Raw genomic sequence first — 12,945 nt, forward strand, 5'->3', positions numbered from 1 at the left:
CCCGCTTAACATTGATTGATTGATTTGCTGTTTTAAGTCCACTTTATGCACAGTAAGGGTAATCGGGACTCAACCTATAGTTTAAAGTGCCTCGACCGGGTATCGAACCCGGGTCCCCTTCATTACAAGGCTTCCTTTTTTTTACAACTTGATAAACTACCATTAGCTGAACCTTACATAAACGTGTCCCTGGTTGGATATCCCAACGAGGCACATTCTACAGTTGTTGGGACCCAACTTTAAGCTGTAAGTCCAGTACAGATTACCATATCTGTGCATAAAGGGAACAATTAAACAAACAATATACACAAACGCACATAAATTCGATGTGATTCATACTCATTACGACGATTCATTCAGTCTACTGAACCGAACACTATGAGAACATTTCAAGAGTGACGGAAAAGTTGTGTAGTAACTATAGAACCAAAGATATTACAAAAAGTAAATATGAAATGTGGATTTACACTGCTCTTCCCTATTCACCGTGCTTTCCTTTGACATTTTTTGAAGAAATCTATGACATTTTTGGTGGAGAGAAAGGCGTCGAAACACTAAATAGATGGGAAGGAATGATTCGTAACGATATATAATTCTACATATTTTACAATTACAATATTTTGCATTTATAAGTACAATTGCAATCTGCTTTCTTTTGGTATATAACACAGAATGAAAATATTTTCATTAAAAAATTCATGAGAATATTTTAGTTAAACGGAACTAACATTGTTATACATGGAAAAATAATTACATTGTTTGTGTTTAGTTACATTTGTACATAAATTGTATTTTCTTGATATCCTTTTCTGTGAGGTGTGGCTGATAATAAGCAATATCCTGATCTGGATCCTAAATAAAGATAAAAACAATAATGTACAAAAAGTATTTAAATTTGCACGAAAAAATATTAAGTAATTTACATGTAATATTCTGAAACTTTCTCTGAAAATAACTTTTAAACTCGATTTTTTAAAATAAACATGGTGTAGGCTAATAATAAAATACACGAATAAAACAACTTACAACATACAAATATATTTTACGTTGAAATAAAATTTAAAAAAAAATTGGTATGAAAGTCATGCCTAAATACGTACTCTGCAAGAGTTTCCTTAAAACGGTTGGGAGGTACTTTCATGTGATAAAAAAGTTTCATAGTTTGCGTGTGATTGTATGAAAAAAGAAAGAAGTGCAATAACCACGAAATGTAACACTGGATTAAGAGAAAAACAGAAGATATGCATACGGAAAAAACGCAAAGGAACATGTGTTAAATTTAAATTAATAATTATTAAAGGCGAAGTGGAATGAATTGCTATGCAAGACACAAGTGCAAGTGGGACATACATTCACTTGCTCGAGGCTCCTGATTCTTGCTTGTAAAAATCAAACTGTTGGTCTAATGTAATGAAACTTGCTACGAACATACCTTGGTGACGGAGAAGCATCGTGACGTCGTTGGGTATGGAAGTCATGTACAACACCGAAACAAGCGCAAGAGAGAAAATCCATAATCAGAGTTAAAATCGAAAATAGAAGCATGATAGGAACAATTATTGACGGGATTAAGCGTTAAAGCAACATAAGCGTGAAACAATTAAGCTGGAATCTGTTTGAGCGAAATGGTTAAACTAGCCTATCCAGAGGGATAATGTGAACTCTTGTGACTGGTAAGAATCCTGTAACAAATGAGGTGTAAATAATTGATCATTTCACCAGGGAGCCAAAATTGGCCACACACTGCCAAGAATACCACTGGCCTAACTACAGAACCAATATTCTCTTAAATTTTCTAATTTTCGTAAAAATACCAGAATAAAGTTATATATCTTATAATAACTTCTTCTCATTCCAAGCAGTTAAAATAAGATACATTTATGCGGTTATCCCATATTATTAAAATTACTTAAACGTATTTACATAAATATTTAATTAATTGCTTTTACAATAAAATTAGTTTCAAAAGAAATATTTCTTTGATGTAATCCGCCTATTAATAGAGTAACTTGTAACTAACCTTTGCAGAAATTGTTGGTTCGCCATTTTTTGAGAAAGCGTATCTGTCATAATGCATGACGCTGTTGTAGTCGTAATCCACTCCAAAATGATGTACCTTCTCCGGACCATACTTCTCAAATGCATAAGCATATTCTGCAAAGACAGAAAAACGGAAGTTTCATGGTTCGGTCATTCCATGTATATTAATGGAAACGTTCACTTCAAAATTTTCCTACCCATTACATTTCTATTATATTAGTATACTAACAGAAACTCTTATATATGCCTAGGTACATATATATATATATATATATATATATATACAGGGTGTTGCAAAATACCTGTTACAACGCTTGGGAGGTGGTTCGACAAGTAAAAACGAGGAAAAAATGTCATGTGAAAAAATGTCGAAATCGGCACCGTTTGCGAGTGACAGGCGTGCGAAAATCGCCTCACACCATGCGTAAAGTACAATAACTCAAGAAGGAAGAAAGATATCAATGTCGGAATAAAATAATACAAACAAAATCGTGCCTGACGAATACAATGGTGCAGCAATTGAGGCCCAGTGTAAATTGCGCAAGGTGACTCTCAAAGAAAGTGGGGAATCCCGATGGAAAATATAGGAAATTTACTACTATTTTCTACATAATGTTGAGATCGGAATGTAGGCAGTAAAAAATGACGACGTATGTCCACATGTCCCACTACTGCTGGGACACCGTCCCACACTCGGGAAATAGGAAATTCACTCGAAAATGACGCTATGCCGTCAAATTACGCTCAGATTGATTTCAGCTAATTGGTACAGAAAGCTCCACTAGAGGCGCTGTGAGTGTAGGTCACCTGTTACGTATTAGTGTTGGTGGATACTACGTAGAGACTGTAGTCGACCGTTGTTTTTCCTGTCTTGTTCTGCGTCTCGCAGCGTGGAGTTTAGTCTGGCGTGTGTGTATGGTTGAATTGCGCTAAGGAATACTGTACGTAGAGTACGTATTCCCGTGTTCTTTCTCGGTTTGCAACAACTGCGTGGACACCTGTGTGACATTACGTGGGTGCTAATCACGGTAGTTGTGATCCGTCACTCGGAGGGAAAGTGCCCCTGTTTCTGGGCAGTTCTCGAACAAGACAATGGTGGAGTACTCTACCCACGAGCTTGCTGATATGCATCTCGTTTATGGAGAGGAAAACCGAAACAGCCGTGAAGCACGTCGTTTGTATCACGAACGTTTTCCCAATAGGCGATTACCAGCACATGCACTCTTTCAAAGACTTGATGCTCGACTGCGTGAAACTGGATCTCTACTACCCCGTAGGTGGGATTGTGGAAGACCCCGCACTGTGCGCACTGTGCAATTTGAAGAGGACGTGTTGGACGCGATACGAGACCGTCCTGACACCAGCACACGTGTCATTGCTCGTACTCAACAAACCCACCATAGCAATGTGTTCCGCGTTCTTCGAGAGGAGGGATTGCACCCATACAAATTGCATAAGGTGCACCACATACTGCCCACGGACTTTCCCCTACGCATGGATTTCTGCCAATGGTACGTGCAACAAACTCTTTCCATTCCAGAGTTCCCAACAATAGTTTTGTGGACCGATGAGGCAATGTTCACCAGGGACGGCATGTTCAATAGCCACAACAGCCACGTCTGGGATATGGACAATCCGCATGCAATCATTGTGCGCCATCATCAACATAGGTTCGCAGTGAATGTGTGGTGTGGCGTAGTAGGTGACCACTTGATAGGCCCGTACATTTTGCCATCTACTTTGTGTGGTGGGAATTATCGGGTGTTTCTACATGACGTATTACCTGAACTTTTGGAAAACGTGCCACTGGCAGGTAGACAACGTATCTGGTTTCAACACGACGGCGCCCCCGCACATTTCGACCGGGGAGCCAGAGCCTTACTCAACGATATTTTCGGCGATCGTTGGATTGGCAGGGGTGGACCTTTACCGTGGCCACCTCGTTCCCCCGACCTCACACCACTGGATTTCTTTGTGTGGGGAGAAATGAAAAGGCTCGTGTATGAAACCCCTGTGGAAAGTGCTGAGGATCTCGTTGCTCGTGTTAGTGCCGCTGCTGGGACAATTGGTGACATGCCAGAGGTATTTGCACGTACCAGACAATCAGTGCTTCGCCGATGCCATCTTTGTCTTGAAGTCAATGGCGGACATTTTCAACAACGTCTCTGAGTATACCGGTGTTTGTGTGAGCCCCTATCAGCACCACATAGTGTCCTTTAGTGAAAGGTACGAGTGAAGATGCTGGATATCGCTGTACTTCATACCGTCGATCTGCATGTGCGGAGGTTGTGCGCTTCTCAGTGGAATCCCTTCCAGATGTGCTGTGCCTGGAAATGTTACATGCCATTGTGTGCGTTTTCTCGCCATTCTCCGTCTTCATTCCTTCGAGGATTACCCACTTTCTTTGGGGAGCTCTCTTGTAGTATATGTACAGCCTAACGACATGTGGCCATTGTTTAACTTTTGTTTTTCGTACTGCAAAGTAGTGTGTCAACATTAAGGGATTGAAAACTTTTTTTTATGATTTTCCAGTATTTTTTTCCATTTGGGATGGTGTCCCAGCAGTAGTGAGACATGCGACAAATTGGTTTCTTTTCTTCGAACCGCAATGTGAACCGTGTACAACAGGAGATTTGCAGTTATTTTCCTATTTCCTGGGTGTGGGACGGTGTCCCAGCAGTAGTGGGACATGTGGACATACGTCGCCATTTTTTACTGGCTACATTCCGATCTCAACATTATGTAGAAGATAGTAGTAAATTTCTTGTATTTTCCATCAGGGGATTCCCCACTTTCTTTGAGAGTCCCCTTGCGCAATTTACACTGGGCCTCAATTGATGCACCATTGTATTCACCAGGTACGATTTTGTTTGTATTATTTTATTCCGACATTGATATATTTCTTCCTTCTTGAGTTATTGTACTTTACACATGGTGTGAGGCGATTTTCGCACGCCTGTCACTCGAAAACGGTGCCGATTTCGACATTTTTTCACATGACATTTTTTCCTTGTTTTTACTTGTAGAATCACCTCCCAAGCGTTGTAACAGGTATTTTGCAACACCTGTATATCTGTGCAATATTTATTCAACATTTTCTAAAGTTCACCGTGCATATAGCACCGTGCTATGAAGGCACATTTATGGGATGTGAGGGTAATGCCCACACATTCTCGATCTCGACAATTTTGTAGATTATGTGATCAGCACTATACTTCCCCCGAAAGATACCCATTGATTTGAAGCTGAGGGAGCCCCAGAGCAGCTTCCTGCGGGGACAATGTCGGAAAAATAGAACCTTAGATCACCCACCACATGATTCGAACCCGGGTCTCTCGAGTGGCAGTAAGGCACCCTACGGACTAGACCACCGCGACTCTACTTTTCAACATCTGTCTCTCTCTCTCTCTAACCTTCCTAAACACGAAGGTTTATGACTGCAGCAACATAAGCCTTCCATCTGTCCCTATCCTGGGAAAGAGCAATCTTTTAAGTCCATCTCAATGTTACCCTTACATCTTCGTTTTGGCCTTCCTATAGGTCTCTTTCCATCAGGTCAAGAACAAGAATCCTGTAAAATTTTATTTCCTCTTCCATTCCTGCCCCATGGCTGCCTACCTAAATCTTCTTGATTTAATCATAGGTTCCATATGTGTTGTGACTATCAAAAAGGAGAATTGAATTATATGGAATCGGTTGCAAATGTAATTTGATTAATTGATGTGCTTTATTTCATTTCGCTTTTGCCGCACGTTTGGCTAATTGCGAAGATGAAGATGGATTGTGATAAGTTGAATGTAATGAAAGGTCATTCACAAACCCATATGAATAGCACGCAACTGAAATCCCACAAAGCCTTATAGTGTATGTGAGTTCACACTCTTGCTTTTGGGAAGGAATTGTGCTGATTACAAAGTTCAATTCACGATTCTCACATTGCGGAAAACAGACACAACGGATCTAGCAATATCAGTTGGCAACCCTGTTGGAACAGAAGTCTCCATGCTTAGGGAGCTGCAAGTCTCGCATGTTCAGACTCAAATAGTGAAAGTGGAGGAGTTCATCCGAACGGGTTCCATTCAATAAACGGATCAGGCACTGTACTGAGAAGCATCAGGATGCCAGAGAATACGCCTCCTCCGACCTGGAGACTTCTGTTTCTGGACGCTGCCACTGGATTTCTTTTGTCTGACCCGTCGTGTCATGTTGTGATGCTCTAGCACAGGTTGATGACCACCCTTATTGGACCATCGTCTCAGTGCTGCCTCCTGAATTAATCCCGTCCGGATGAACGCTTTTACTGCCATTATTTGTGCTTGAACAGTAGAACGTTCCATGGCAGGCTGATTGCGAGACTTGGAGCTGACTAAGCATGGGTGATTTCTGCGCATGCGCATCTCCGTCCCAACAAGGTTGCCAACTGATATTGATTGATTTGTTGTTTTAAGTCCACTTTATGAACAGTAAGGCTAATTGGGATTGGACCTACAGTTTAAAGTGGGATCCGAACCACTTGTGTCTCCACCGGGTATCGAACCCGGGACCCCTTGATTACAAGGCGACGACGCTACCACTGCGCCATCGGGAGGCCCCCAACTGATATTGGTAGATACAATATCCGACACCCTATATATATTCATAACTTAAGATTTTGTGCTTGCTTTGAACCCATATTAAGTAAATTTCCGTGCATAATATCCTCATCATTAAACTGGTGCTTCTGCAGCTCTGCAGCTGTCATTGTTGAGCCTCTATCCCTAATAGAGTGGGTTTTAACTTCGTTCACCAATTTCCTACTGCAACAATTTCTGTCTAACTTTGTTATTCTATGGAACACAACTTACCATCATCAATATTCTCCCAGTGAATAGTCACGTAGTCATCTCTGTCTGAGCGCATGTGCTCGTGCCAGAAGCCAACGGCGTGCATGAGTTCGTGCAATATGGTTCCATGGTAGAGGCAGCTACTTACGTCCAGGTTCACCAGCTGCCCGCCTTTGGTTTTTCCGACCTCGCTCCAACAACCGGAGGGCTTCTGTGTTATGTAAATGTACGCCTCGTCTTCGTATCTGTAAGGTCTGAATGTTATGCAGGTGGTATTGTGGTACTCCTCAAATGCTTCCTTGATGAGCGTTTTCTGTTCGGCAGCTTATGAAAGAGAATATGAAAGAATTCATTAGTCAAGTAATATTATGAGGAAGTCTAATTTTGATACTAATTCTAATACAGAGCAGTGGCGGCTCGTGGTCTATGGGTGTACACTTTAGTCTCGCGTCGAGAAGAAATACTCGCACCCGTTTTTGCGTACATAAGGATGCTTAATATATTGGCAACCCAAGTTTCGATCACTTTTCACTGAAAATGAGGCTATGACAGAGTTATATTTCATGATTTTTTTAACACTGATTTTTTACAAATTTCAAATATTTCGGAAATTATCCAGCCAATCACGAGAAGAGCGATGTTATTGTACAATATGTAATTCAGCATCGATAATCTTACAAAATCACTTAAGACATAAAATACCCATCCACAATATTAATACTATTGTCGATTTGCAAAGTATTTCACAAAAACTTCCTCCTCCGCCCCGCTGATATTATTGAACAAGGATAATAATAACATTGGCGTACACCAAAGAAGCCGATCCAACTACCACATGGAGGAAATCAATTGCAATCCATCTAGCCGTTGTTTATTTCTAATGACAGACTGATCGAAACAAGAAAATCAAGCAAAATAAAGAGAATAATAAATCTTAAAGAAAATTACAGTTCTCACTCAGTCCACACTGCCCTGCTTCGTAGTTCAGAATTTTTCCTTCCCTTACGCCGTATCCATATATTGCTGCAGTTGCTACAGGCTTTGTAGCTAACCCTCCAAAAATTCAACAACGTTAAATATTAAGTCTCTGCTATCGCTATGTACAGTTTCCCTATTCATCATGAAATCAAACAGTTTGCACAACAGCTCTTTCCTTGTTCACTAGACCTTAAACTGTCGTCTGTTGACAGTTGAATGAATCTCTGACTTACTTCAAGTTTTCTGTTAACAGATTGACTCATCTCGATCCGGTTTCTGTGTCTAAGTCTCTTTTTTTAAAAAGTGACTTACACCACTGTAACACAGTCACGATTAACGCTGAGATAAAAACTCTGAAAGTATGCGATGTAGAAATATATTCATTTGTGATGAAAATGAATTTGGCTATAACAATTTTACTATCCAATAAAAATAAGAGAACATGAACGTATGAATAATTGAGTGGACTTACTAAATTCGGATGGGATGTAGTAGGGGATGGTTGCATTCGGCCACCGGAAGTGATCTTCCACCAGCCCATTTCTTGCTTCCAGAAGAATGTCTCCCTGGAACTGACCGCTCACCTCCCAGGGCTGAGGCCCAGCATCACCCGGCTTCCATTTGGCAGCTTTCTCTGTTGGAAGAAAAGGTAAAAGCATTACGAAATTTCTTCATGGTGTTTTATAACTCCCTTAATGAGACACTTGTTAAAAAAATAATGTGAGCAACTGCGTGTGGTAGCAGCGCTTCCTCTGGACGCGAGGCTAAAGTAGACGTAGACAACAAGCTGCCACTGCCAAGCCTGTAGTCAGAATATTATTTGGGGAGGGCTCATCCCTTACCAGAAATATTTGTAGAGCACGGCAGGCCATAGATAAAACTTGATTAGTACAAATAACAATGACAATAATAATTGTTGTTAATTTACAACAATAAGTTATTAAAAATACACCAATTTCAATCCAAATTTATTGTTTAAATGGACAGATTTTGCTACTCGATCGACCTTATCAGTGAATGTCTAACACAATTGTCGTCCATTATTTTTCTTGTATTTTGTACACTTAGTGTACTGAAAATCATAGTTATTGTATTTTGTTATTAACTTTTATACAAACGTTAGTGGTAAATTTTACTCATAAAGTTTATATTCTGTGACCTCTCAGAAAGAAAAGTATAAGTTTTGGAAGCTGTGTATCCATCCATTCATTCTTTAGATTAAATGCTAGAATATAAAAATAGAACCTCTTTCCTCTATAATACACTCAAATTGTTTCGATATAATCTACTTTTTACCGTAGTTATTACTTTATTTCTGGCATTAATAATAAAATAAGCATTTAAATAAAATATTTGTAGGATTTCGCGGCCCTTCCCCTGGCTACGTGCCTGGCCACTGCGTATACCTTACACTTTACCACGTGAAATCTTTAAGCCATGAGCCAGGCAAGTTGTCGGTACCACTCGGGGGAAGGGTTCGAATATGATTTTTTGGTAAGGTTGGGATGCCTAGAGATGGAAAATGTGTGATAACATGTCATTACTCTTTGCCTTCTACGTGTTATCACTCCACTCCCCATATAACCTTGTTGTAAATGGAAAGTTTTGATAAGTTTTAATATTTTGACTTTTACTATTAGAAATGACAATTACATTAATTCTGATCTAAATTAATAATAATGATGATAATAATTAAGATTATAATAATAACACTAATTAAAATATGTGAATATTTTAATAATTTAATTGACTAGTTGGATGATATTTAACACAATTACTGGAGTCAATTGGCTAATTTCCCATCATTAATGCCGATATCTCCAAATTAACCACTGAAGTGCGCAGCTGTGAGAATGACAGTAGCAGTCCAATTACAGTGTAAGAGTTCATTGAGAAACGTTTGCAAGTGGTGCAATGCCTCTAAAGTGCGATTTACCTGAATCAACGGCGTGGCGAGCCATAGGAAGGATGGAAGCTGGACAGACAGCGGGAGGTATCTGTAGCCCTTGGAGTGTCTCAAAATTACATTTCTCGCCTGTAGATTCGGTTCCAAACAACGGGAAATGTGTGACGAAGGCAAGGTCAAGGCCGTCCGCCAGCAACAACACCAAGAGACAACGGATACCTCTTGTTAAGAACCGATTGGAACAGAAGACAGCGAAACTACAACATGTCATTCTCACAGCAAGAGGGCACAGGCGTCATCTCAAACTGTCTGCAATCACCTTCTTAAAGATGGCCTCTATGCATATAGACTCATGGTATGTGGTTAATCACCGTACAGCTTTCAATCCGTAGAAACGTGGCTGAGGAACATCGCAATTGGGGCCACAATGAACAGAGTTCAGCGGCGTTCTCCGATGAGTCGCGATTCGGCCCACAGCCTTACAATAGACGTGCCTAATCTGCAGGAAATGTGGAACACGGTATAATCCTGTTTTTGTTCAAGAAACATTCTAAAATGGAAGTGGTGGAATGATTTTGTGGGTTGGAATCAAAATTTTGGGACGTACGGACCTCCACGTCATCCAAAATGGCAGTTTGAAGGCCCTTAGATATGGAAACGAGAACCTCAGACCTCTTGCCATGCCGGGCGCAGATGCAATAGGTGATCGTTTCCTTTTCATCGGCTATAATGCTCGTCCTCACAGAGTTCTGTTAGTGCACAAAGTGCCAGAGGACGAGGGAAATCGGAGTATGGAGTGGCCACTGTGATTACTGGACTTAAGTCCCTAAGAGAATGTCTGGGATGCACTTGGCAGACGCATTGTAGGTAGGATGGCACCTCCCTCAACTCTTCCAGAGCTGAAATTGCTCAAAGTGAAAAGTGGCGAGGAATCCTCCAATCTCTCAATCACCTCATCGAGTCCATGCCACACAGATATGCAGCGGTGTTGGCCGTTCGAGATCACACACCATACTGGGGGTGAGTTACAGCTGTGACCATGTACGTTTCTGAATTGTTCTTTTGGTGTACATATTGCTCTATAGTGACATAGATCATGTGAGCATTGGTTCAAGCGACTGTAGGGTATTTCTGTTACCTGTACTAATACATACTCTACTCTATCTGTTCTCTGAATGTTCCTTCAGTTGCATAAACATCGGCTGTACATGGTTTTTGTCTAGTTCTTTCTGTTCCTCTCTTGATCAAAGAAGAAGGCGGTGGATAGTTATGGCAGGTTAATTATCAGACAAGACACTATTTGGTCGAATTATTGTGGCAGCACAGAATTGAAATCTTCAAATGTCTTTCTCTTAGAATCATTATCATGAGCATTAGAGACATACTTGCAGAAAAATATTATTCCTCCTGATGAAATATCTGGAAATTCAGCCATGGCGATTGATGATATGGCTCTTATTCAGAGAGTAAAAGAAGAGGAAGAAGAGGTTTATCTGCCTTACCATTGCTTTCCTGAAGGAAATAATAGTCCAAGAATCGATGTCTGTCTAATACCTACAATGAGGCGTCTATGAAGAACACCAAACGGATAATCACAAGGGAAGAACTCGGGCACCAGTCACAGAGCATTTAATCTTCCCAGATTGTCAGAAAGTGAAGGAAATTCCTAAGTCACGTAATGAATAAAACGACTCTAATTGCATTTCATGTTAACGAATGTATGAAACCAGAGCATTTTGTAAATCTTTTGAATAAAACACTTAGCGAACTGTGGAGATACATGATGGAACATCACATCTAAAGAGAACCCCAAAGTGCTCAATCTCAACAGTAAATATGAAGAAGAGATGGTAATTTGTTGGTGAATACTGCCGCTGCTAATGAGGGTTATGAAGCCGTAATGAGAGGCTCAGATGACACGGATGTGTGTATTGTGTGTTTGAGATTCCTTGAACGAATCATGGTTAAATTGTTTCTAAAATATAGTACTAAATGACCCATGTTGGTTCTTGACATTAAGAAAATAGCTTCAATTCTTATTAAAAATGTTTGTCGAGATATGACAAATCCCCATATGCATTTGCATCCTTCCTGCCAACAGACAAACACAGGAAATATTTTCGCACCCTCGGAGATCAATGGGATCTCAATTAAATACTAATGAGCAAACTGTAGTCCTCGTGCTTACTGTATGCTTCAAAATTTTCCGTACATTGTGTGAATGACATGACATATCGTCAATTCTGTGTAAAGAAGGGTAAGACAGACATTTATCAACTTGCAAGAAACAAGCTTAACGTCCGAATCCGCTATAAGCAAGAGAAGTCTTCTGAATGATCCGAGAACATAAGACCAAGTGGGAAAAAAAAGATAAAGCAGAGGAGCTGGTCAGTCAGCCGCTTAAATTCTGTCAGATCTACTAGCTTGCAACTCCATTAGAAACTGTCTCCCCAGTGGTGCAGTGGTAGCGTCACCGCCTTATAATCAAGGGGTAGCAGGTTCGATAGTCGGTGGAGGCACATAGTGGTTCGGATCTCACTTTAAACTGTAGGTCCAATCCCAATTACGCTTACTGTGCAAAACGTGGACTTGAAACACCAAATCAATCAACCAACCAATTCATTAGAAACTACAAACTACGTCTTCTGTCTAAATAACATCAATTGCACTGAAAAGGGCAGACTACCCGCATGTGATAATCAATGAGTGATGACGCCTATTCAGAAGATCATGATTGTAAATAATAAAATCTTAAAATCTTGTATGTGTTAAATTATAACATACATGCATATTTAAGATTTAGCTACTATTATTATTTAAAATTGTAAGTGAAACTTATGTATTTAATTCATGTCAGTATATAAGCAATATAATAAAGTTTTATTATTATTATAAGGATTATATTAATATTATTACACTTAATAGTTATAATTATTATAAAATAATATTGAATTTAATAAGTCTGATGAAATATAATTTATTTATTCAAATATTGTGATCAATTTATATCTTTTTAAAAAAATATGAAAAAACATTATTTTTCGGCTATAGTTACTAATTCAATAATATTATATAAAAAGCAAAGGGTTATGAGATTCTATCAGACATTTCCAGTTCCAGGCATCCACACATTGAAAAAAAAATCAGAAGAGAACCTATCCCCCTGTGTGGTATCGATCGCCCAAATTTGAGGTCCTG

At 39.7% G+C, this 12,945-nt stretch overlaps 1 protein-coding gene across 1 annotated transcript in view; it reads right to left on the bottom strand.

Moving 5' to 3' along the window:
• Positions 1-695: 695 nt before the first annotated feature.
• The window catches only part of LOC145990230 (zinc metalloproteinase nas-7-like), a 109,874-nt gene continuing 97,624 nt past the window's right edge, over positions 696-12,945 (bottom strand). Inside the window, exons 2-5 of the mRNA XM_083125904.1 lie at positions 8,314-8,475; positions 6,885-7,187; positions 2,021-2,154; positions 696-852 (exon numbers count right to left, since the gene is read on the bottom strand). Coding sequence (XP_082982030.1) covers positions 766-852; positions 2,021-2,154; positions 6,885-7,187; positions 8,314-8,475 — 686 coding nt within the window. The 3' untranslated portion in view covers positions 696-765. The remainder of the gene's footprint in view (positions 853-2,020; positions 2,155-6,884; positions 7,188-8,313; positions 8,476-12,945) is intronic.

Source organism: Lepisma saccharinum, chromosome 7 (assembly GCF_977018435.1).
Source record: "Lepisma saccharinum chromosome 7, izLepSacc3.1, whole genome shotgun sequence".
Taxonomy (NCBI): domain Eukaryota; kingdom Metazoa; phylum Arthropoda; class Insecta; order Zygentoma; family Lepismatidae; genus Lepisma; species Lepisma saccharinum.